At 46.9% G+C, this 27,269-nt stretch overlaps 1 protein-coding gene across 1 annotated transcript; it reads left to right on the top strand.

The window, feature by feature from the left end:
• On the top strand, nt 1-27,269 carry evi5l (ecotropic viral integration site 5 like; the record flags this gene model as incomplete). Its single annotated transcript, XM_084441435.1, has 24 exons — nt 1-230; nt 1,992-2,181; nt 2,800-3,024; nt 3,335-3,409; nt 3,814-3,939; nt 5,602-5,745; nt 5,901-5,990; nt 6,329-6,426; nt 6,631-6,691; nt 6,863-6,916; nt 7,510-7,542; nt 9,133-9,273; nt 12,285-12,401; nt 12,719-12,859; nt 13,401-13,568; nt 14,003-14,149; nt 14,476-14,571; nt 14,897-14,992; nt 16,813-17,108; nt 24,023-24,159; nt 24,286-24,509; nt 26,232-26,339; nt 26,622-26,787; nt 27,097-27,269. The coding sequence occupies 24 exons, from the start codon at nt 1-3 to the stop codon at nt 27,267-27,269; spliced, it is 3,336 nt and encodes a 1,111-aa protein (XP_084297561.1).

Below are 27,269 nucleotides of genomic sequence, written 5' to 3' on the forward strand. Positions count from 1 at the left end.
ATGTCCACCCCCAGCGGTAGCCCCGAGCGGGAAGGGGGCCCTCAGCTGGACTGCCCCTCCTCGCCCCCCGGCCTGTACCCCGACCCCCCCTCCACGGGCAGCCCCATGCTCAGCCCCGACTCGTCCTCCCACGATGCCGTGCTGTCGGCGCCCGCCGCCTCCCCCGCCGACTCGGAGAGCCTGAGCCCGGACGAACTGGAGCTGCTCGCCAAGCTGGAGGAGCAGAACAGGTCAGCAGCGCTCCCACCTGCGCCCGGCTTCTCCCGCGACTTCAAAGACTGCGTTTATGACTGCGACTCCTGTGCAATTTAGGGTTAATATTTGACTCAAAGTGGAGGTGGAATTTTGAGTTAATATTTGATTTTTAAAATGGAGGTGGAATTCAGAGAATTCCACTCCCAGGGCCGGTTTGTCTTTTCAATATCAGTTTTTATTAGCGCTAAAGCTAACACGGAGAGTAGCTAGCCTTTCAGCTGTTGTTAGTCGACTGTTTGCCCACAGTAGACTAACTGTAATGTAATTCCAGCGGACTGGTGGGAGATACATTTTGCTCCCACGATCAGAGCTGCTACTCTGTCCCAGGATGCTGATAACTGCCGGTTTACAATAGGCACAGTGTTCCTCTATAAAGAGGAGTACCCCAAGGCCCAGTCATCTGACCAGAATAGTAGTTAATAATACTAGTATTACTCGTAATACTAGTATGTGTTTATTTATGTCCCAATGGCATTATGGCATTATCCAACTAGGCCCAGTCCCATTTCTTTTTTTAACCCCTAGCCCTTGCCCCTCAGAGTGCTAAGGGCTAGTGGGTTGAAATCTTCCCCTATGAAATGGGACACCCCTTCAAGACCGATACATTATCTGTAGGTCCCCTGTTGTCTGCATGGAGTGGTACAGTAACAAGTGCAGCAAGTTCATTTTCGTGTGTCACTCATATGCTATCAAACGGGGGAAAGAATACATGGAAATCTTTCAAAACGCGGGACTGTCATGCATACTGTAAATCAGCCTTGAAACAATGTTGTCATGTTAGCAAGCTAGAGACATATCAGCATACTGCTATAGCGATTTTTCGTTATGCTTGTTTACATTGAAACTACATTAAATACAGACTGGAAATGGTGCTCCGAGAGCACAGACCTCCACCCCTGAATGCATTTCGGGGTTCTGCACACCTAAATTGGCCCATGCTACTGAGTTTCATGGCCCCTTCAGTGAGTTTCATGAAAAGCAGTCTGGTAGTTTTTGCATAATCCTAGTCCAAAAAAGGAATGTACAGTAGGTGAATGGCCGGAACGGCTGTGTTTGGCCGGCTCGTGGACCGGCCCTGTGATTTGGATCTGCTCCAAAATTGAATGGGGTCTGAGTTGGACCATGCTACACCCTTCCACCGAGTTTTGTGAAAATCGGTTCATTAGGTTTTGCGTAAACCTGCTATCAGACAAACAAACAAACAAATAAACAAGCAAACAAACAAACAAACAAGCAAACGCACGCCACCGAAAACACATCTGGAAAACATCCTATGGTTGTGAACCTATAATTCCTTACCCCCATCCTCCCCACCACAGAGATGAATGGAGTATTGGATTCATCTCTGGTGCTATACGACTGGCTACCTTAACTAACTGCACTTCTTTGGTATTTAGATTGTAGATTTTAGATTAGATTTCATTTTAGATTTAGATTAGATTTTGGTATCCCAATCACCTCATCTCATTCGCTATCAGTTATCACAGTTTGATTAATGATGACGAGTTTATGATGTTGGCTAAAGCACAGCACGTACAGAGTCCACCGAAAACCTCTCAGAATGAAAATGAACCCTATGATTGACCTTTGACCCCTATCTAACCCCTAACCCCCTCCAACCCATAAAAAGTCTTATACATTCTTTACGTAGATATGTATCTTAACATATCTATACATTCTTTAAATAAATGATAGATATCTGTGCTCACCTGTGTCCACCCCTTGTCCGTACCCAGGCTACTGGAGGCCGACTCCAAATCCATGCGTTCGATGAGCGGCTCGCGTCGCAACAGCGGCTGCTCGCTGGTGTCCAGCTCCTCCGCCTCCTCCAACCTGTCCCACCTGGAGGAGGACACCTGGATCCTCTGGGGACGCATCGTCAACGAATGGGAGGAGTGGAGGCGCAAGAAGGACAAGCTGCTGAAGGTGAGGAGGGGGGGGTGTTGAGGGTGACACTCAAAACGGACTCCAGAGAGCGTGTCTTTATTACAATAACTATCATGTCTAGTAACTTGGCTAACTCAACCAATTCCCTCTCTCTCTCTCTCTCTCTCTCTCTCTCTCTCTCTCTCTCTCTCTCCCCCCCTCCATCCTCTCAAATTAGTTCAGTTCAGAGGTGCTTTATTGGCATGGGGAACATGCGTTATTACGGTACCAAAGCAAGTGTGAAATAAAAACAAAAATATCCATACAATTAAAGATATAGTAGAATAAGTAAATGTGTAAACTGAGCCGTGTGTCTGTATAGAGATGCATAGAAAAAATAGGGTAAAAAAAAGAGAGAAAAATGTGGACATTGCCGTTTCAAAAATATAATTACAAATAAAGTGAGAACTGTGGAATTACTATTATTTATTTATTTTACAAATATATTTAAAGGTATCTGTTCAGTGTTACAGTGTGTATTATGTACAGAGATCAGCATGGTGCAGGAATACACAGATGACTGACTCTTTACGGTGGTTGTGTCTCTCTCTCTCTCTCTCTCTCTCTCTCTCTCTCTCTCTCTCTCTCTCTCTCTCTCTCCCCCTCCCCTCTCCCCAGGAGCTGATCAGGAAGGGGATCCCCCACCATTTCCGGGCCATCGTGTGGCAGCTGCTGGGGAACGCCACGGACATGCCGGTGAAGAACCAGTACTCGGAGCTGCTCAAGATGTCGTCGCCGTGCGAGAAGCTGATCCGCCGGGACATCGCCCGCACCTACCCCGAGCACGAGTTCTTCAAGGGCCAGGACAGTCTGGGCCAAGAGGTGCTCTTCAACGTCATGAAGGTGAGGAGGGGAGGGGGTGGGGGGCTGTCGGTAGCCCGCCGGGTACAGTAAGGCTGGGGTAAATGCTGTGGTGACGTTTTGTTTACTGGTATTCGAGCTCTGTGTGTGTGTGTGTGTGTGTGTGTGTGTATGTGTGAGAGGTTGTCATATATGGAGGAGACGTTGCTTCCTGTGTCCATAGGCTGTCTGCTAAGTGATGCAATGTATGGCAGTCAGTGAGTGTCCAGTGCTTGTGTGTGTGTGTGTGTGTGTGTGTGTGTGTGTGAGATTGAGCAGCTGCTTCATAATACCGTGTGTGTGTTTGTTGCAGGCATATTCCCTGGTAGACCGGGAGGTGGGTTACTGTCAGGGCAGCGCCTTCATCGTCGGACTGCTGCTCATGCAGGTACCGTGTTTCTTTTCAACACACACTCATTCATTCTCTCTCTCTCTCTCTCGTTCTTTTTTGGGGGGGACTGTAGCTCAGGAGGTAGAGCGGGTCGTCCGGCGATCGTAGGGTCGGCGGTTCGAATCCCAACTCCCCCTGCAAGACGCTGAACCCCAAATTGCTCCCAATGAGCAGGCTAGCACCTTGCATGGCAGCTGGCCACCATTGGTGTGTGTATGCGTGTGTGAACGGGTGCATGAGAGGCCTTCATTGCAAAGCACTTTAGATAAAAGCACTATATAAGTGCAGTCCATTTGACACTTGTCTGCCTCACACATATGTACTTGCACACACACACACACACACACACACACACACACTCATTCCCTGACCCCCGCCCCTGGTCGCTGTGCTTGCCCTAGATGCCAGAGGAGGAGGCGTTCTGTGTGTTCGTGCGCCTGATGCAGGAGTACCGTCTCAGAGAGCTGTTCAAGCCCACCATGGCCGAGCTGGGCCTCTGCATCTACCAGTTTGAGTACCTCCTACAGGTAAGAGACGGAACTGCGCCAAGTAGCTTCCTGACCCGAGTGCCTGTAGTGCTCAGTTTGGACGGCTTCTTGAATAACCTTTCTGGCAGTCCAAATTGAAGGGACAGGCAGTTTTTGTTTTGAAACAGTATTATCGTAATTTGTACATTGCACTGTATTTTGTTCTTACTTACTGTTGTTATTTAGAACGGCTACCGATGTGTTTTCCTGGGACAGACAGAGAGGAGATAGATGAGTGCCAGAGTGATGATTTTTCAATATATCAGTGATTATTTGTCATTTATTTTCATAATCTGATTTATTTCTGCATACAATCTATATGAAATTTCTTCTTTTTTATTTTATTTTTTTAAATGTACTTAAGACAGCGTGAGAAGTTAAGCGGTGTGCATTCCCTACTGCTTGACTTGCTGTATGTCTCTCTGTATTGAATCTGCCATTCTTCAAGCTTGAACGAATTAAAACTGGGTATATTCTCCACTTCTGAGGACCGCAGTGGTGATTTTAGGTTCCTACCTGAGTAAATTCCTACACACGTCTTTGCACTGTCCTGTCCTGCACCCTGTCCTATGTCGTCTGCAACAGTGTATGCCTTAAAGGACAATGCTCGTTTTTGACAACCTGGACCTTATTTACGGCATATTATAAGACGTTTCACTCACCGAGATAACTTGGGTCTAATTCGGCGGCCTGTTGTAGAATTTTAAAATCCAGCGCGAGCCAAGTATATCCATGTAATGGCGGCGGACGGGGCACTGAGAATGCAGCTTCTAAAAAATCTATTTTCTGCCGCAAAACAGTTGTTTTCATCAATCTGTCTTTATGAATCGCTAGTTGTGCTTACATAGAGCGTAGGCCTGTTGTGGTTTTTCACATGCCTCTGTAATAGCTTCCTCACTTGCTCCAGCACGCATGCGCACAGCGTGCTGGAGCAACGCTTGCGCGCTGTGCGCATGCGTGCTGGAGCAAGTGGGGAAGCTATTTCGTTTCTAAAGACGTTTCTAAAGATCATATTACAGAGGTATGTGAAAAACCACAAGACAGATTGATGAAAACAACCGTTTCGCAGCAGAAAATAGATTTTTTAGAAGCTGCATTCTCAGTGCCCCGTCTGCCGCCATTACATGGATATACTTGGCTCGCGCTGGATTTTAAATTTCTTCTACAGGCCTCCGAATTACACCAAAGTTATCTCGCTGAGTGAAACGTCTTATAATATGCCGTAAATAAGGTCCAGGTTGTCAAAAACGAGCATTGTCCTTTAACCTTAAGTCAAATTCCTAGTATGTGTGAACGATATACATGGATAATAAACAGATCTTGAATCTTGAAGGTAAACTCAATGATATGACTTGCAATGATATGAGTTGCAATGATAATGCTGCCCACAGAGGGGCAGCAGATAGCCAATGCTCATACCAGAGGCCTGTGTGAGACAGACTGAGACCAGGGACCAGGCATTTAGCACTCAGGCATTTAGCACACAGGCATTTAGCACTCCGTTCTGTTTGGCTGTTCCAGTTCAGTAAAAATGATACTTCTTCTTTGTTATCACGCACACTCCCCTTCTCTTTTTCTCTCCCTCTCTTTCTCTCTCTCTCTCTGTCTCTCTCTCTCCCCCCCCCTCTCTCTCTCTCCCTCCCTCCCTCCTCCCCACCTCAGGAGCAGCTCCCGGAGCTGAACGTCCACTTCCGCTCCCAGAGCTTCCACACGTCCATGTACGCCTCCTCCTGGTTCCTCACCCTCTTCCTCACCTTCCTCCCGCTGCCCGTGGCCACGCGCATCTTCGACATCTTCATGTACGAGGTACGAGACTCGCCAGCCCCGCGTGTGCGTGTGTGTGTGTGTGGGGGGGGGGTTGTTAGCGCGGTTAGCCGCTCGTCTGCTCTCCCGAATCTGAACGCCTCAGGGTAACACACGTTTCTCCACCCGGCTCCCCCCCCCCCCCCCTCCAAACCCAGGGTCTTGAGATCATATTCCGAGTGGGCATGGCCATCCTACAGTACAACCAGACGGACCTCATCCAGCTGGACATGGAGGGCATGTCTCAGGTCAGTTGGCCGCACCTCTCACGCCACACCACGGTCGTTACAACCGACCCCCTTGTGCCCCGCAGAACCTGTCAGAATCAGGGAGACGCGCTTAGTGTTCTTTTATGAGCCTTCAGCGCGGCTGGGCCCTCCGGGGGGCGAGGGGAATTTGAACAGCTGTTCCACAGATTGGCTCTTTGTCAAGTGTGCGCCGAATAATCTCTCGGTGACGCCAGCCGGTCACGTCTCGTTCACTCTCATCTGTTATTTAGCCCTCAAACCATCCCTCTCTCTCTCTCCCTCTTCCTCTCTCTCTCTCTTCCCGTCTCTCTCTCTCTCTCTTCATCACTCTCTCACAGCACTTCCAGAAGGTAATCCCTCACCAGTTTGACAGCTGTCCAGACAAGCTGATCCTGAGGGCGTACCAGGTCAAATACAACCCCAAAAGGATGAAAAAGTAGGCCGGACAGTTTTTGATCATTATTCAGTGAATTAATATTACAATACACACGCTCGAGGGCAGATAATGTAGGCTTAGTAATCAGGCCCAATGGGACATCGTCTTATACTGTTGTTGTTGTTTGTTTTTGTGTCATTTGCACTTTATATGAATTGTTTTTATTAATGATACTATCTTGCGATGTGATGTGTGTTCGGTCAGACTTGAGAAAGAGTATACCACAATCAAGAACAAAGAAATGGAGGAGCAGATAGAGATCAAGGTTGGTGTGTGTGTGTGTGTGTGTGTGTGTGCATGTGCGTGTGCGTGTACTCGCGCGTGTGTGTGTTCAGACCCTACTATTACAATCGATGAGCTGTACGAAGTCACCAATCCATTGTCCCTTTTCTCTCCCCTCTTGTGTGACACACACACACACACACACACTCCTCAGAGGCTGCGCACAGAGAACAGGCTACTGAAGCAGAGGATTGAGACTCTGGAGAAGGTGAGATGATGATCACAAGGCTCACGAGGTTCATGATGCACAATGAAACTGTAATGAAATACGAGCACATCTGTACTGTATCAGTGAGGTCACTTAATATTGAGTGCATCTGAGGATAGGTTTTCGGCGTGTGTGTGTGTGTGTGTGTGTGTGTGTGTGTGTGTGTGTGTGTGTGTGTGTGTGTGAGAGAGAGAGTGTGTGTGTGTGTGTGAGAGAGAGAGAGAGAGAGTAGGCTTCTATCATAGATCTCAGCTACCTTCCTTCATTTCCTACTGTAGTTCTCGGAGAGACTTTTTTCTTCTTCTCTTCTGTTCTCTGAGCAATACTTTTTCTCTCCCTGTCTTTGTATCTTACCTCCCACCCTCTTTTTTCCTCTCTGTGACACAAACCACACATCACTGTTTTCTTCTTGTTTTTCTCTCGATATTGGGTTATTTTTTCTTCTTCCTATCCGCCTTTTGATCATTTTCTGTCTCCTTTCATCTCTTGTTTTTTCCTGGTTTCTTTTTTTTTTTTATATTCCTCCATATCTATCTATATCACTCTCTTCCTTTTTCTCATCCTCCTCTTCCTCTCCTCCACCGGCGTTGTAGGAGAGTGCTGCTTTAGCAGACAGACTGATACAGGTACAGTACCACAAAACCATCAGGCCACTAACCTGTCCTCCGTTCCCCCCTTCCTCTCATCCTCCACTCCTTACCTCCTTACCTCCTTCCTTCCTTCCGCACTGCCTGTCTTCCTCTACTGGATAGTGACCAATAAATGCCTGTTTTGTTGCATGAGAGAATGTTTGTTTTTGTTTTTTCCCGTACGTTAACTTGTCTGTGTGTCTGTCAGACTATGCACCCCCTTCCCAACCCACTTATTGACAGCATGTGCATCCATGTGTTCATGAGAGGTGTTCTAATATAAAGCTATCAGCACGTGGCATGTAGAAGCACAGGTGTACCCCAAGGCTCTGTTTTGGGACCCTTCGCAATTGGTTGATAGGACCACATTTTAATTACAGCTGAATACAGACATTTTGTTTCAATAAGTATAGATATTAGTCACAGTCATGTTAGTTGTTTGCAAGAAAAGAAAAAAAAAGCTTTACAGCATGTCAACCATCACTGTATCATTCCACACTTTACCTGCAAGGATAACGATGACTAAAGTAGAAAAAACTACAAAAATATAGCTGCAAGCAGCAATAACGGGGCCAAGCGCAACAAATGCATCAAAGGCACAACAAATGCATCAAAATTTAATCTGACAATTTTGTCTCCAATGAGGAAGTTGTAGAGCATGCCATCACCTATCTATCCAAACAATATGAACTCCATCTTGCCACGAGGGGGGTCACAGCAATTGATTGCGTTTTAGCCACTTTTAAGCATTTTGGCTTATCATAGTGCTACCCTGTGGCCAATCTGGCTCATATTTCTCCAGTTAACTTAGGATAGGGCCAATAATTGCTCTAGCACCCCCATTGTGTTTGATTGGGCCAATAACTTGAGCTTCGCCTCAGGTTATATCTGGGGACCATCCTACAAAGTTTCGTGGTGTTCTCTACAACCCTTCAGAAATTATATCCCTTTATATGAAAAGCCACGCCCTCTGCAATTTTCGTTGGCTCATAGTGGCTGTTAAATTCAACTTTTTCAACTTTTGCATATATGGAATTTTAGATATTGGTCCCCTAGATTGTGTGTACCAGGTTTCATGCATATTGGTCGAAGTGTCTAGGAGGAGATTTAAGCCTTTTAAGCCTTTTTCAAAAAATTCAAAATGGCGGAAAATGTATATAACCGGAAGTTATGGGTCCTCGAGGCAAATTTGTTCAGCATGAGGAGAGACGTATATGTGCAAAGTTTCATGTCTGTAGGTCAAACGGGGCATGAGATATGCCTGTTCAAAGTTTGCAAATTCAATCAATTGCTGTAGCGCCCCCCTTTGGCGCATCGATGTAAAAGCCGGTCCATGGCATCTTCGCATTATTCTCTAGCACTGTGCAAAGTTTCGCAAAAATCGACCGGTCGTTTATAAGGCTTGCCATTGACTTCCATGGCAGAAGCGGAATAATAAAACTACCAATTACAATAGGGGCTCCGCACCTTCGGTGCTTGGCCCCTAATAATCCTCGGTGAACTCCAACCCCCGCAATACCTCTCTCTAATCAGCTGTGACCTCTTATGTACTTCCTGTCCCTTCATGCCGTGTCCTGTCGTGTCCAGGGTCAGGTGACCCGGGCGCAGGAGGCGGAGGAGAACTATGTGATCAAGCGGGAGCTGGCGGTGGTTCGTCAGCAGTACAGCGCGGCCAGCGGGAACCTGGAGAGAGCCCAGGACACCATCAGAGAGCTGCAGCAGCACAAGGTAACTATGACCCGCGTTGTTGGGCTGAAGAATATTCCTCGGCATCCACACTCATTACTGTATATTCAAAAAGAAAGAAAGAAACAAGGCAAACAAGCAAGCAAGCAAGCATGCACACTCATTATATTCAGAAAGAAAGAAAGAAAGAAAGAAAGAAAGAAAGAAAGAAAGAAAGAAAGAAAGAAAGAAAGAAAGAGAAATGATGCACCCTTATTATAAATTATGTTGCTTCTTGGGGCCGTATTGCCTGGCATCTGTCCAAGATTAAAGATTTCTTTATTTGTCATGTGTAATGTACGTGTACAGTTACAGTGAAATGTTGCTGCCGGCTCCAGATTATGCTCAATACAGATAAAACTGTATTAAGAGTTACAAATTTACAAATTACACTATACCGGTCTGGATGGATTATAGACATGTTATTTATATATATATATATATATATATATATATATATATATAAATACATAAATAATCGGGGGCGGTGGGTTATGGGTGTGTTATGCACATGCTATAGCTCTAATAAATCATCCCGGGGGGGGGGGGGGGGGGGGGGGGGGGAGATATGGCAGAAACAGTAGCACTAGATGCTAAGGGAATGATGACTGACCTTGAGTTCTTGTTGAGAGAGACAATTAAATTTTCACAGTTTTTCTCACCTTTTCATCATCACCACTGTATGTTTTTGCAAATGGATGTGTACTTGTGCAAAAATATTCACAGTGCAATTTGATGACAAGGTGAGAAGTTTTTTTTGCAGAGAGGAGAAAAAAAGGGTTGGTGTGAGAATGAAAAAGAGATAAAGTGACATTTCCTGGTAGAATGAAGAGGTGCTATTTGTCTACAACACGATGAACCGTCATAATCTCAATGTAAACTCAAAATAAACTCATGCCACATGGAGAGTACCGGTAACAAAAACCAATAACCGTATAAAGTAAATAATAACGGTAACTGTAAAACATGAAAGCATTTCATGATTAATACTGTTTATGGATCTATTCACATTTGAATAAGCTAAAAAGCTCTGGGCAATCTGAGGTGGGAGGCGTTTGAGTTGATTTCAGTCTGTAAACCAGAACACTGGCATGTACAGCTCTTTGGTCAGTTTGGTGCCCTTTTTCACCTCAAAGACAGGAAATAAATCTGTTTCACAGTGTAACGGGAAATCAACCACTTCCATGGTAGCCTAGCTCTTCAAAGTTCATTAACTGCGTTATGCTGCCCTATTCATATATCTAATGTATCCATATCTTCTAGTACTATCGTTGTTTTAGACCTAATAGAGTGGATTTAGCTTGTAATGCTACATTCTAATTATTAGTTAGAGACAGGCCTTTAACCCAGCTGGAAAACACAACGGTTTCTCAGTCCGGTTGCTGAAAGGCATGTGCTAGCTGCTGTGTGTGTCGTTATGTGGTCTCTCCTTGTTCAGTCTGTGTGTGTTCTGTATGTATGCTACTGAGACACAGTCTGACATGGCTGTTAGGTGCACAGCTCGCCACGCGCATGTGTCTTTGTACTCCATTTTTATTTGTCCATATTTATCTTGTCCATTGAAATATATCCATAAGGCACAATGATCAGTACTAAATATGATCTAAAGAATAATAATGATAATAATAATTCAAAATGATTATAATAAAATGATCTACTGTAGTTTTTTTTTTAATGTAGCTAGTTAGGACACTGCTTATTATACTTTCTTACTTTGGTTTCAGTGTCTCTTTCACAATGTAACACACCCACACACACTCTAGTCACACTCATCCACAGAGAGGAGTAACCGTGAGAGTGTGAGAGAGTTGACACATCCTACTTCTCTCTGCGTTCATCGCAGCGTTTTCCACACTCACTCAGAGAAACCAGCAGATTAGGTTTACAGTAACCTAAACAGGGCCATGGAAGAGAACCTGTGTGTGTGTGTGTGTGTGCGTGTGTGTGTGTGTGTGTGTGTGTGTGTGTGTGTGTGTGTGTGTGAGAGAGAGAGAGAGAGAGAGAGAGGTATGGTAATGTTTGCATGGTTGTGAAGGGTAGTTCTGTGTTGCGGCTGGAATGACTAGTCTCCAGAGCAAAATTCACACACCCTCAGTTTCTCCATCAGATTGAAATTGAAACCGGTGGAGGAGGCTTGAAGTGACTTTCCTCCCCAGCCCCCTCACCCACTGTCAGAGGATGGATAGATTCATCTCCCACTCCCACATTCACCTCTCCTTCCTTCCTTCCTTCCTTCCTTCCTTCCTTCCTTCCTTCCTTCCTTCCTTCCTTCCTTCCTTCCTTCCTTCCTTCCTTCCTTCCTTCCTTCCTTCCTTCCTTCCTTCCTTTCTCACTCTTTTTCTTTCTTTCGTTCTCTCTCTCTCTCTCTCTCTCTCTCCTATTCTCTCTCTCTTTCATGTGTCTCCTTCTTTCTAGCTCTCAGACACTAATAGTATGTATTTTGTACCCCAGCAACACACACAACACACAGTAGCCTGCGGCGCGTCACACACACACACACACACACACTCACACACACACACGCACGCCTAAGGTCGCTGCCACCTTTCCTGGGTGACTGGACCCAGCCCCCAGCGTGGAGACGAGCGTGACTGCATGGTTTTCTCCCCTCCCTGCAGTTCCCACCGGCCACACCCCCTCTCACCACAGCGTGGCTGAGGGCCTTCACACTGCTGACTAGACAGACTAGAGTCTACTTCTCTTGTGCGATGGTGATGGTGGTGATGGTGGTGATGATGATGCCAGCGGAGACTCATTGCACATATTGTTTGTGGCCTGGCTTTCAATCTTCAGTTTGTGATTGGTCCATATGTGGGGTAACAGGCTCTGATTGGTTTATTTATTGTCCTGGTACATAGAGAAGTTTGTGATTGGATGCCAAATGTCCCTCTAGGGGGATCATTAAAGCATCTATCTATCCATTCATTGATCCATCTATCTCAGTACACAGAACAGTTTGTGATTGGTCCATATGCGGGAGTATCAGGCTCTGATTGGTGTATTTATTGTCCCAGTACACAGAGCAGTTTGTGACCGGTCTGCAGACGCAGCTAGAGCAGTCGCGGCTGCAGGAGGCGGAGCTACTGGGCGCACTGAAGGAGATGCAGGACAAGGTGCTGGACCTGGAGAAGGTGAGCCCACACCGTGTGTGTGTGTGTGTGTATGTGTGCGTGCGTGTGTGCGTTCGTGTGTGTGTTTGTGTATGTGCTCTGAGTGTGTGTTAACTTCATATCCCCTTCACACCTCTCCGGCATTTGATGTTTCATATCTATGGTGTGTGTGCGTGTGTGTGTGCGTGCGTGTGTGTGTGCGTGTGTGTGTGCCTGCGTGCTTGTGTGTGTGCATGTGTGTGTGCGTGTGTGTGTGCATGTGTGTGTGCGTGTGTGTGTGCATGTGTGTGTTTGTGTGTGTGTGTGCGTGTGTGTGTGTGTGTGTGTGTGTGCTCCAGAGGAGCAGCTGCCTGCCTGATGAGAACAACGTGGCCCAGCTGCAGGAGGAGCTGAAGCAGGTGAAGCTGAGGGAGCTGGAGACGCTGCAGTCCTTCAGGGAGATGCAGGACGCCGTGACCGAGCTCAACCAGCGCTGGCAGGTACAGCAACACACACACACACACATGCACACGCACTCACACACACACACACACACACACACACACACACGCTCACACACACACACATGCTCCCACACGCGCTCACAAGCACACACACACACGCTCACACACACACACACACATGCTCACACACGCGCTCACAAGCACACACACGCACATGCACACGCGCTCACACACACACACGCTCACACACACACGCGCTCACACACGCATGCACATGCACACACACACGCACATGCGCACACACAAACACACACTCACATGCACACACACACACACACTCATGCTCACATGCACACACACGCTCGCACACACACACACATGCACACACACACACACGCGCTCACACACACACAAACACACGCTCACACACACTCACATGCACACACAGACACATGCTCACACACACACACACATCCACACACTCACACACGCACACACACAAACAAACACATGCTCGCATGCACACACACGCACACACACGCGCGGGCACCGTGCAATCACTGTCCCTTCCTCTCAGCACCACATGTCCCGGGGCGGCGGCGGCGGCGGCCATTGGAAGGAGTCTCCCAAGAAGAACGCCATGAACGAGCTGCAGGACAAGCTGATGAGCGTGCGCCTGCGCGAGGCCCGGGCCCAGGCGGAGCTCCGCGAGGTCCGGCTCAAGGCCCTGCAGCTGGAGAGTCAGGTCAGTCAGGGCCCCCATGGAGGTCAGTCAGGGCCCCGTGGAGGTCAGTCAGGGCCCCGTGGAGGTCAGTCAGGGCCCCGTGGAGGTCAGTCAGGGCCCCGTGGAGGTCAGTCAGGGCCCCGTGGAGGTCAGTCAGGGCCCCATCAAGGTCAGTCAGGGCCCCGTGGAGGTCAGTCAGGGCCCCATCAAGGTCAGTCAGGGCCCCATGGAGGTCGGTCAGACAGGCGTCTACCGCCAGCGACAGTGTGGAAATAGTAACACTGTGTCCGGCTGCAAAATAATGTCTACTAATGATAATGAAGCCTGCTTTACTTTGTAACCAGAAACTCTCTCTTTCTCTTTCTATCTATCTCATTCTCTCTCTGTGTTTCTTACTCTCTCTCTTTCTCTCTCTCTCTCTCTCTCTCCCCCCCCCCCTTCCCTCCCGTCTTCAGAACCAGATTCACAGTAAGCTGATTGGCCGTAATGAGCAGGAGGGCTTGGCCCAGCAAGAGAGGTTACAGATGCTGGTCAATCAGAACAAAGGGCTGCAGACCCAGCTCAACGAGATGAAGAGGAAACAGACCGAGTTTGACTGCAAGGTCCGGGAGAGAGGGAGGGAGGGAGAGAGGGAGGGAGAGAGGGAGGGAGGGAGGGAGGGAGAGAGGGAGGGAGGGAGGGAGGGGGAGAGGAAGGGGGAGAGGGAGAGGGAGAGGGAGGGGGAGAGGGAGAGGGAGAGGGAGAGGGAGAGGGAGAGGGAGAGGGAGAGGGAGAGGGAGAGGGAGAGGGAGAGGGAGGGAGGGAGGTAGAGCGGTCCCCGGTTCGATCCCAGCTTCCGGAGTGTGCCGAAGTGTCCTTGAGCAAGTCTCACTCTTTCTCACTGTCTCTCTGGCTGTCTGTGTCTCTCTGACTGTCTCTCTCTCTGTAGAGTAAAGAGGAGGTGATGGCGGTGCGGTTGCGGGAGGCAGACAGCATGGCGGCCATGGCTGAGCTGAGACAGAAGGTCGCCGATCTGGAGATACAGGTGAAGTGTGTGTGTGTCTGTCTGTCTGTGTGTGTGTCTGTCTATCTAATCTAATCTATCTATCTAATCTGATCAATCTAATCGCCCAGGACTGCGGATGAAAGTCTATCACATTTACCTAGTTTATTATATTACTAGTGCACTCTCGCGTTTTAAATACATAAACTTCTATCCATCCCTCTGTCCATCCATCCATCCATCCATCCATCCATCCATCCATCCATCCATCCATCCATCCATCCATCCATCCATCCATCCATCCATCCATCCATCCATCCATCCATCCATCCATCCAATCTATCCATGTACGTAATGTAATGTGCAGAAGGAGGCGGGACTGATCCAGGGTGAGCTCAATCACTCAGACTCCAGGCAGTACATCACACAGCTCCGAGACCAGATCGCCGAGCTCAAGAACGAGGTCAGACACACACACACACACACACACACACACACACACACCATCCTCACCCTCAACAGCATGCTTAGAGCCCCGACGCACATTCACACCAACCCATGTATGACCAAAAAAAAACTTGCGCAAAAAAAACCCCTTCCCTTTCAACAGGCCTCGGATATGTGTGAGAACTTTGTCATATGGTTGAACGTCTCACACACTCACACACACACACTCCGCTTGCTCATTCAGAGACGAGGTTCGCGCGGCAGAGAGGGACTAGGGTTAGCAGAGAGCTGAGACAGCCCTGCCCTTTGCCTTGCGTCAATTCTGCATTGCATAGAGCGCAAACCATGTACCAATCTCCTTCCGCGGAGGGAAACGAAACCGGCACGTCTGCGCCCAATGATAAGATAAAGCTCTAAAAAATCAGAGTTAAGTATCTCCAAAAAACATCAGAAGGACAACGAGGCGGTTCTTTGAGTGCGATGAGTGCAACGAGGAAGTGAAAGCAGTAGGCTAGCGTAAAGGTGGCTCTTTTTGTTCTTTTTGGAACATGCCGCTTCAAAGTTTGCTCTCAGAACATTTTTTTTAAGGTCCACCTCTGTGGTGTTGATACAGAGAACATGCAAATGACCTGCATTGGGGTCATGATCTCTCCTCACAGTCATTTGTACACCACAGCCTGGGTTTTGATGTATATATATTGAAAGAAATGGCGATTGAGAGGAGGAAGGAGAGGGTGAGCGCACAGTCATATCGTTTCATTGGTTAACCACCACAGCCCCGCCCCTTTCTCGTCCCAGCTCGTCTCTCAGCTCTGAGATTTGTCCTGACTCACTGTAGCAGTGGCACCTGTATCCCCCCCCCCCCCCCCCCCCCCACACACACACACACACACGTTCTGTCTCTCTCATTTACTCTCGGTACTACACACGCCTGCTGACGTATACAGAGATGATGACTGTGGTCTGCGTCTGTCACGCTAGAACATCCACCACCAACGGCGTCATCAGGAGTCCACAGATATAGTGTTACACCGTGTCCTAACTGCTTGCGACGCGAGCAACAGCACGCGACATCGCATGCTTGCTGTCCTAACTGAAACCGTTACATTTCTTGTTCTGTTACATCATGTGTCTATATTCCCAACTGAAGACAGTTAAAGAACGAACGCCTGTCAACGCGAGCGACAGGAGGAAAATAGGAACAGGGCGAGCGTCAAAAGGGTAGTTAAAACGTCGCGCTGCGTCGCTTGCGTCCAGTTAGGACATAACAATAGAAGTTAGAAAGCGGTGTTATAAGACATTGGCAAGGTGAATGATTCCAAATCAGATTATTTTAAAAGGAAAATACTTTGTATTCTGTACCGGTTGTTTGAAAACCACACCTCTCAAAGCTCTGATTTAATATGCGACCTATTTACCATGTGCCAGAAGTGAGATCTAGAACATGGAGACCCCGAACCCGCGGTTAAATACCACACTCTGAAAAAAAAAAAAGGAGCGAATTAAAACTGAACACGTCAGAAATACCCCTCACCACACAACCCAACACCAGAGCGCTCAACCAGGTTGCTATAGAAACGGGCCCCTTTGCAAACCAGCTTTCTCACGGCTGCCGCCAAAAAACGGCAAGCGCAGTAGTATTGTGTTTATTAGAAATAGAGTGGAAAAAAAAACATCCGGAACATTCTACAAGTAGTATTGTGAGATGGCTGTGGCTCGAACATGAGAACATAGCTTGAAAAAGGGGATCCTGGAACGTACCCACCCACAAACACACACACACACGTATTTTCTTTAACATGCCTTTCTCTATTCCGTTTTACGCTTCCATTTTAGGTCAGGCAGCTCCGCGGCCAGCCCGGCTCCCGGCTCGGCAGCGGCGCGTACGAGGACCTCTGCCTGGCTAGCCCCGCCTCGGCCCAGGGCGACTACCTGAGCTCGGACGACGACTTGCTGCCCAGCCCGCTGCCTGCCGGCGCCCTGTACTCGGCCATGCCCGGGCCCTGCCACCCGTCAGCACGCCTGGACAGCGAGGGCAGCACCGACAGCGAGGCGGACGAGAGGGGGGGCGGCGGCGACGCCCTCCGGGACCCCGGGCGCCACGGCGCCCAGCAGCTCTACGGCGGTCTGGTGTGCGGCGCCGAGACTCTGGACAACTGAGGCGCTGTCACCGGACCACCCCCCCCCCCCCCCACCGCCAACCCACCTCCACCACACCGCTGTCACCAGACCAGACTCCGCCCCCCTCTCCATCATCCTGACCTCCAGGCTGGAACAAGACGCCCAGCTGTCTTTTTCCCCTTCTTCACCCTAGTGACCCTTTTGTCTCCGTCTCTTTCTCTCTCCTTCTCTTTCTCTCCCTCTCGGAGGTCTCTCCATTCTCTCTTCGTTCTCTCTTTTCTTCTCTTCACGAGTTCTGGTCTGTCTGTATTTCCCTCCCTGTTCCGCTCCCCATGTAGTCTCGCCCTTCACTCCTCGTCATTGCTCTCTCTCTCCATCTCTCCACCTCTCTTCTCTCCTCCCTCTCCCTCTCTCCACCTCTCTTCTCTCCTCCCTCTCCCTCTCTCCACCTCCCTCTCTCCACCTCTCTTCTCTCCTCCCTCCACCTCCCTCTCTCCACCTCTCTTCTCTCCTCCCTCTCCCTCTCTCCACCTCTCTTCTCTCCTCCCTCTCCCTCTCTCCACCTCTCTTCTCTCCTCCCTCTCCCTCTCTCCACCTCCCTCTCTCCACCTCTCTTCTCTCCTCCCTCCACCTCTCTCCATCTCTGCTCTCCTCCCTCTCCCCTCTCCATCTCTCTCTTCCTGTCACCGATTGTTCGTGTACTTCCTATTGGTAGTATACTTAATGCCTCTCCTCTTCCTCTCCTCCTCCTCCTCTCCTCCTCTTCCTCTCCTCTTGCCCTTGCCAGTTCATCCCCACATCATACACCAGAGAACAGACTCCTCCAGTATACTCCCTCACTGTGCAGCAAGCATATCCACACACACACACACGCACACACACACGCACACACGGAAGCCTGCGAACAGAAAAATGACTTTGATTGACCATGGACCAAACAGGCCTCTCACTATTCAAGACTGGTCCAACGGATTGACTACAGTCCAGGTTAAAATGATTGAGAAACCTGGTGGGCTTGATCCAACGCACACTGTCCTTCTCAGTGAGAGAGGGACTGCTCTCTCTCTCTCTCTCTCTCTCTCTCTCTCTCTCTCTCGATCTCTCTCTCCCGTGAGAGAGACTGTCAGAGTGGACGTACCACAGAGTGGACCTCTCTCTCCGTCACTCACTCCATCATCACATGAAGACCCGGTGTGTCCACCTGCACTGCCTCTAGGGGAAAAAAACAAAACAACAACAAAACAACAACAACTCAGTCCTTCACTGGAACCTCCCAGCAGACACTGACTTTACTACCGAGAGGTGAGGGAGAGAGAGAGAGAGAGGAAGGGAGGGACAAAAGAGGAGTGAGGTATATGGACTTGTACACATCAGTACCATAGGGACGTTACTAGTTGACATGCATAGATGAATATTAACAATTTAACGTATTTAATATGTGTGTTGTGTGTGTCTCTAAAGCCCGCGAGGGCGAGCAAATTACCATGACGTATGTCAAAAATATCCACCTTCACTTAGAAAAGAGGGGAAAAAAAACTCATTGCCAAATCGTCATTTTTTGTTTGTTATTTTTGCTATTATTTATATGTTCTTATTTATTTTGATATTTTTTATTTTTTATATATCTATACAGAAATATAAGTAGATACAGACGGCGGCCAAACTTTATATATTCATTGAGTTCCCACCGTCTTTTGTGCCAACTTGAATCCTGAGGCTGAAGGCGTTGCAGGGTCCATGACGTGGATGTGTGTCGGAGAGACAGCGTGCTGCTATATGATTTTTGTGTTTTTCCACTTTGTTTTTCAGTTCTTTATGTTCTGCGTGTGCAGTCTGCCCTTTACTCTGGTGTGAATCGACTGCGAAAACTACTCTTAAAAGTATTGAATGCTACTGTTGACTAAGACAGTGATGTCTTTTTATGGGATATCTTTCCCTGTAATTATGAAAACTTCCTTGAAATGTGTGTTCATGGATATCCCCAGGAAGCAAACAGTTATTCACTTCAATAGGAGAGAAATTGCTCAGTCTGGGTCAGCCACTCATTCTGTCAACAGGTAAACAATACAGTTTGACTGCTATTGGCCAATAGGTTTATCACATTTGATGCTGCTTGTTATGATTGGCTGGAACAGTTGGTCACCCAAGTCTGTGTGGAGCTCAAATGGAAACGCTCAACTAACGTACAGAGACAGTTCTGTTCGTTTCTGTACACAGTTGGGACCAGAAGCAAAAACTAAAAATAAGAGCTATGAGTTGACATTCTCATAAATACCACTTTCTGCCAAGGTGGGTCAGGCGTTAAACTGCTGTTTCCATATCTCTGCTGTATTTCTGTACCATTACATGCCAATCCCACCGAGTGTTCCATCTATGACATCACTTCCTCATTCCTCTACCTGTCACAGTTTGTATGCAGAGCTGTATGAGAAAGGTTCTCAGTGATGACAGATAATGTTATGACTAGACTATGGGGTCCGCTCACATCTAGCCTGAAACGTAGCATCGACAGGGCGTGCTGTGATTCATGGCTGACTCACTGGATCTTCAGTCCAGTCGTACAAGTGTACAAGGAAGAATGCATTGGTTTGGTGTTACATGTATATGGATACGGTCGATGAGTTCATGTCTGAGAGTGAGTGAAGAGGTGGGATGCAGATTCAGAGTGCAGGGCAGGCTACAACAACATGGCCTTTCCAAGCTCATGTCATTATATTCTCACAGATGTTGATGATGGGAATGTATGTACAAGTATAAAGGGTAGGCCTACCCTTTTACTCTAGTGAAAGAACTTTGCATATCACACACACACACACACATCTTTTCTCTTGTATTACGACCGCACAGTGATGAATACAGGAAAATACAGTATGTCAACATGAAATCACAAATAGATGAGTATATTTATATCACACGTAACAATCTCTAGTTGATGATCTGCAGAATATATGTGATTTATCAAACATGGTGTTGAGCCAACAGGGATGAGTATAACTTTTTGCACTACAGAGAAGAGCCAAACTGGTCTTGATTTAATTTCACTCAGCTAAGCGCCACCTCGGAGTAACAGGATATAAAACAGGATGCCTGAAGTATATACATGTAGTGTCAAATAATGACGGTAGAGCAGTATAGATACAGTAGAGTATTAACAGTTCACCGTAGGAGTATTGAAGTGGAACGCAAAGTTCCTCAAGCTGCTGTGTCTCCTCACTCTTTGAAGGATTAAAGGGACATGCAATTAGGACATTGGGCTCCTCCAAAAGGATCTGGCAGTCATGTTTTTAGCGAAAGAGGATGTCGGTTTCCCCGACTATAGTGTTACAAATAACCGTCAGGAAGCCCCTGGTATAGAAATCAGTGTTGCCTGCTTTTGACTTTTTTTTTTTAAGCAACTGATGCGAGTTACAGGGACAGAGTGTTGTCAGAACAAGAGATCAGTAAAGTTTTGAGAGTCGAACAGAGAACTGCTGTCGGGTCAAAACCTTGCATCTCCAAAATGGCAAGTTTTCAACTGTTGAAAAGAATATTCCAGTTTCTATGTTTTTGAACATAAAATCACACATGATGAGCTGTTTTGAGGCCCCAGGGCTGGGAGGTGTTCAGAGGCTGAAAAGGGTCATAGGGTCATCCCAGCTTTACGTTGAGGGGGGGGGGTCACCAAAATGGAGATATGATGTTTTGACCCGACCTGAGCGACAGAAGAGTTGCCTCATATCACTGTTTTGGGTTCAGATCTGTGGTCGTCATACCTGACAGAGTTTATAGGTAGAGGAATCTGATTTGGGATCAGTATTAAACACCACACTCACATTGCAACACGACTGTACACTGATGATGCTGTACTGGTCACTGTCTAACTTCAAACTGTAACAACTGTGACAGACTTTTTGATACAGGGAAAAGTTCCCTTGAACACAGCACTTTGTGGTAGTTTAATGATTGATATCATTATTACTTGTGGATATTCCTTTGAATATGATTATGGATAAAATTGTGTCTATTCTTTTGAATATGATTCTGGATTAAGTACGAGGGCAGGGAGAGTGTTCCATATTGAAATCTCACAAGGTGCCATAAATGTAGGCTGTAGATTTTTTTTACACAGAATCCCAATTGTACTGTAGGCTACCTGTACATCGGAAGCATTTTCACACTGTCAGAGTCGGCTCATTTCAAATACGGTCCACCAAAACAACATGGAAAGGAAATTCTTTTTGAGCTTGAATGACTTAACTGAAGGGCAAATCCGCGTCCGCACGTGTTTGTGTGAAATTCAAAGTTATTCTGAAACTCACAATGTACATCTTGTTGTCTCGTCTCATGGTTCAAAGAAAGAAAGAAACAAAACCAATGCAAAACATTGAGATTATTGCCTAACCTTGGTGTGGGAATCCTCTGGTGTGTTATTGCAGTTTGATATCCACATCATGCCCTCAAATCCTGTCCTCTCTTGCAGTTCTAGCAATGTTGTTGTCAAGTATATAAATGACAGTAATAAAGATGATATTAATGACAATATGAAAAACATTTCAGCGTTCTGTATCTGATATGAAACAAATGTTGACACTGCCCATTCGCAAAGGCCATAGATACAGTAGCCTAGCTAATTCTATTTTTCTCATTTTTTGTATGAATTGTGTGCACTGTGTGGGTTTCCTGGACCTAGGTCAAATTCTAAAACAAACAGTTTCTTCAATGGAGATATTAAACGTATTTGTATTGTATCATTTAGTGCAGTAAAGATTATGTAGTATAGGTCTAGTATAGGTTAAATCTGTGTCTGGGGAACCATTCCTGGCTGCCTCTCTCTTAGTCTGGATCTTAAGTTGTAAAGACTGCTACTGATACTGTGAATCTCTGTCTGTATCCCTAGATCTTACTCTCCTTTCACGTCTCTGCCTCAGGTAGGCTAGGCTACACTAGATGCATGATACTGAGTGTTTGTAACCCTGCCCCCCCCCCCCCCCCCCACACACACACACACACACACACACATCCATCCATTCTTCTCACAGATTGAACAGTACTTTTGCAATCTTCTCTGTCTTAATATGATGGTTATGGTGACACTTTCACAAGAAGTTTTGCAGCACTTACTCAAGTGACCGCCAGCATATAGACACGTGTAAAAATAGACCTATCGAAGAGACAAACCATCATTTATGTAGTGAATTCAAAACTCATACTCACACAGATAATACAAAACAACTTAGTGGCCCAACTATCACACAACTTAAGGCATGTGTGTGTATTGTGTAAATCAGTAGTATAACTGGTATAGTAACAGGCTACAATAGTGTATAGCAGTAGGTTTAGTATTGCTGTAGTATTGTATGGTAGCAGGGACATATAAGTGGTATATGCAACTGTCTTTTTCATCGGTAGTTTGCTGTGAGGAAGCTCTGTGGTCATGGTGTCAGAGAGCAGCTAAACTTACTTCCTCCTCACACTCTAGACTGCACTCAACTGGACCATAAAGAGACGATGTGGGCTGTGTCATCGCACAGCACGCACGCATCGCACGCACAGCTCTTGGCTTCGGCGTGAGGCTTTGATTGATTGGAGTTTGATGGTCCTGTTCTTAGACGCTGGCTTAATTAAGTGTGTCAGTTTGATAGTTGTCCTCCATTTTCATGTTTTTACTCATTGAAATCAATCATCGACTCGTCTGTGATTTGGCATCCTGATGCACTGGACGGATGTTTGGTCTGGTGAGTTTGTACGAAATCTCAGTTGGTAGATAAGCATTTTGAATATAATATTGTTGATTTATGATGCTAGAGAACTCACCTACAACTACTGTTTCAACCAGGTAACTTAGCATGATTTAACATCACTGTTTCATCGGGTCAAAGAGCTCTAGTTATGCAAAGTAGGCCTATGCACAGAATAATTGCTGTGCCTTTATCAAACTGATTTGCATATACTGTACCAATTATAGATGAGAACAGCTAATTGAATCTAAGCACCTGTACAAGTCTTTCATCATTCTCACTGACTTTATCTGTACACACTTAACCAATCAGATCTCTGCTTATTTAACAGCTATTTGGAGGATTATTTAATTATACTACTCACAATATAATACCAAATAGAAAAACAAATATTTATTTTGGTAGATTGTCAGGCATGTATGGTGAATATTCTGGAATATTCCTTGGCGGATCACAGGTTGTTCACTGAAGGATAAATGTTACCACTGTCTGAGGTCGTGTGTGATTTCAAATGCCCTAATTCTAGGGAAATGTGTTTGTTTTTTCCTAAACGTCCCCTCATGCTACTCAGATGAAAAGAGAAGTTGTCACTGGAAATCTTTCAAAACATCACCTGCTTTTCTAATGAATTGGTTTCTTCAGCTTATGCAGCAACAGTCCCATCCGAGGGACTAGAGTTCAGTCTCTGAAATAAGTTCGTGTGTCAAATAGATTGCCTTTGTTATGGACAGAGCTTCTCCACAGACCTGTGAACAATGATCATTTTCATGATGTAGGGTTTTGTTTTCGTAGAGTTGGTTGTTGTCACTGTAGACCTGATGACTCCATTGATAGTGTTAGTGTGCTATAGAGGATGGCTAACGCTCAGAATGCAGCGATGATATCATAACACTGCTGCCACCTGTTGGATGACACAGAGTGAGTTCTAACATTGAGCAGGAGACACTATGGATGTGTAATTCTCTGCCTATTGGGGCTGATGTCAGTATGCTAGGAATGTTCTTTGATCAAATCCCTTCTGTATTGCAGCGTGTTTGAACTCCTGATCCTTTCCACTGAGTCTACGAAGCTTCGCTCACGCACGTCTCCTCGCCCCGCCCCCATGCCTCGCTCTTTCCTGGTGAAGAGGGGGGGTTATTATCCCCTGCGTCCCACGCCGGGCGCCAGCCCCCATCCGGGCGCTACCCCGGTGCCACTGTGCCCCCCAGAGGCGGAGGAGAAGGGGCACTGGAACGCCCTCCCGGGATGCCCCGCGTCAAAGTCGCCCCCCAGGGCGCGCCCACCCGTGCCGCCCTCGCCCCTCCCTCCGACCCCTCACCCCGAGGCGCCCTGTCAACCACAGCCTGTCAGAGCCAGGTGTTACGGTGGGTATTGGACCATCATCGTGGATTGCAAGTGCACAATTTATAATAAGAAATTCTTAAAATTCAACATTGCTGAAACTGACGCTGTTTCTTCCTACACTCCTAAGATGGAGGACCCGCCTCCAAATGCACCCCTGCTCAGTTCAACCCTGCCAGGCCTGCCGAGGAAGCAGCATCCCCCCCCTTCCCCCAGATGGCGTGGCCCAACTGCAGTTCAGGATATCCTGAGGGAACGTCTGATCCAGCAGGTCCCGGGGGGCGGCCGGGGCTCCGCCCACACAGAGCCTGTCCCAGCAGAGCCCCTGAGGAGGAGTGCCTGCTGTGTGGCAAGGTTGGCAAGAATATCAGTTGTTAGGCCAACAGCATAATTTTCTTCTTTAGCATAGGCTATTAACCACCAGAGTTGGAGTTGAGAGGTTAGGAATAGTTCTCACGGTAAAAATCGTTTTGATATCAAAAGGTTAAGTTCAATTATATACTTTGCAGCTCCAAATGTGAGCAAAAAAGAAAGGCCCCCAATCTAACTATAAAATAAGGGATCTCTGTCTGTCTGTCTGTCTGTATTTCGATTATCCCGAGAACCGGGCACTGTATGAAGTTGACAATCAGCAGGTGTATTACTCGGGTCTCAAGGAAGCGCAGTGTCAAGTGTGATGTTATTTGGATGAGCGGTTCTCGAGAAAGATGCAATTAATCGAACAGGCATGTGTTCATAGAGCGCTAGGACCCGGTGCGAAACAGGACTAGTGCTGCGTTCTTTGCCCGGGGACCAGTCCAAGTGCTCCGTCCAAGTCCTGGTCATGGACAGGACTGAAGAGCATGTTTTTCATATTGGGTGCTTTGGGAGGAAACCCTTGTGAACACAGAGAGAACATGCAAACTCCACACAGAAAGGCCCAGGGGACCTTCTTGCTTTGAGGCGACAGTACCAAGTACTGCGCTACCGTGCCGCTCGTGAGCAATTTGGGGTTCAGTGTCTTGCTCACTGCAGGGAGCTGGGATCAAACCAGGGATATTCCAATCCCCAGCCGGCCGCTTTTCCTCCCAAGCTACATGCCACTATGAGGTCAAATCAAGATGGCTGCTCCGCCAACCAACAATGTTTCACCATCAAGTGAAATCTGTAATAAGAGTTTATTAGCGCTTCTCTTTTACTGTCCAATTTCTGTCAATGGACAATGTTGCTACTGTGTTTATATTCACGAATTAATGCATAGTGCATCGTTATGTAAAGTGGTTTTTTTTCTGTAATGCTTTTAACTGGGGTATGATGTCATCCAGGGCGGAAAATGTTAGTGTCCGAGGCAACTGCAATGTAGCAAAATGCTAGCGATAGAGAACCAGTTAGCTACAGCCAAGGCTAGCAGGCTAGCAGCTAGCTAAGCTCTAGCTAGACGTGAGTTCATGTGGGAGCAGATTGGTTTGGCAGGACCACACACCTGACAGAAGTAACATGCAGCACGAGTTACATCAGCAGGTTGCCACACTGGATGGGAGTCACATTAACGTTATAATTTTGCTCACCAGCTAATGTTAGCTAACCCAGGCCCAAGGAAGCACAATTAAGTTGTTTGGATGAGCAGTTCTTGAGAAAGCAGCACACAGCAATACCAGAGGCCTAGCAATCGGGACTGTTCCGAACAGACTTTTAACGGGCACTGCACTAGTATAATCAAATGTACTGTAGCAACAGTGCTGGAAAGTGTACACCTCACCAATGGTCTTGACTTCTTGATTAACAATGGTCATTGTCTTTCCAAGGAATTTCTTCACCCAGATTATATAATGTAGTAGATGCAATGAGAAACACCCCTCCCTCCCTAAACCCACACATACTACTAGGGAAATCAATCATCAAACAATAGAACACTTATTGTGTGGAATTCTAGCACTTATAGTCAAGCACAGCGTTAGCATTGTTTGCTTGTTGATACAGTGTCTGAAATACAGATTCTGGTTCTGGAATGATACCTTTGATATCTCCTTCCTCTCCTATTTCTTTATCTCCTTTTTCTTATCATTTCAGACGTTTTCCTCTGTGTCTGGTCTGCAGTCCCATGTCCACAAGTCCCATGGTAGCAGAACCCACCTGTCACTAGTCAACACCAGGACTACCTGCCAGCAGTACGCTGGCAGAACCAACCCAGGAACACAACACAAGGTAGGCTAAATACTGTACAATATAAGGTAAAAATAAATAAATAAATAAAATAAAACTCTGGTACACACAAGAAAACAAAGAAACTTTGTAAGAGAAAATAAAAAATAAACATTACACATAAAAACCTGTACTGTGCAATTTAATTGTTTATACAGTGACTATAAGGTAATACAATCTAAACGTAGTCATGATTCATGAATCATTTCGGATGATTCATATAAGAAATGTAACATGCATGAGACTGAACCACATAGACTCTACAGTAATACCGTTGTGTACCAGGAGCGGACATTTGGCTGCAAGGTGTGTGGGAAGACTTTCAAGCGCTCATCCACCCTGTCCACCCACCTCCTGATCCATTCGGACACGCGGCCCTACCCCTGCCAGTACTGCGGCAAGAGGTTTCACCAGAAATCAGACATGAAGAAACATACCTTCATACACACAGGTGCGTGGACACCGACTGGACCGTCCTCTCACTGCCATCAATACAGACTTTCAGTCAGTCACTCTGAATCAATAAAAACAAATCAATTGTGGTTTATTCGTCATATTGTACGGGTACAATGCACAGTGACATTCTTAGTCAGTCAAACATGAATACCAAGCCTACAAAAAACAAACCTACCAAAAACGAATATTACTGTGCCTGTGTGAGATTTAGAATGGATGGTTGAGACTGTGGGTCACTGTGGGCCCCTCCGTATGTGGATCACTGATTGGTCACCTGTGTCCCCCCCCCCTCCTCGCTGCCCAGGCGAGAAGCCCCACGTGTGTCCGGTGTGCGGCAAAGCTTTCAGCCAGAGCTCCAACCTCATCACCCACAGCAGGAAGCACAGCGGGAACCGGCCATACCCCTGCCCGCGCTGTCACTATGCCTTCCAACGCAAGGCGGACCTCCGTCACCACCAGGACCGGCACTGCAGATAG

Source organism: Borostomias antarcticus (assembly GCF_949987555.1).
Source record: "Borostomias antarcticus genome assembly, chromosome: 7".
Lineage (NCBI taxonomy): Eukaryota > Metazoa > Chordata > Actinopteri > Stomiiformes > Stomiidae > Borostomias > Borostomias antarcticus.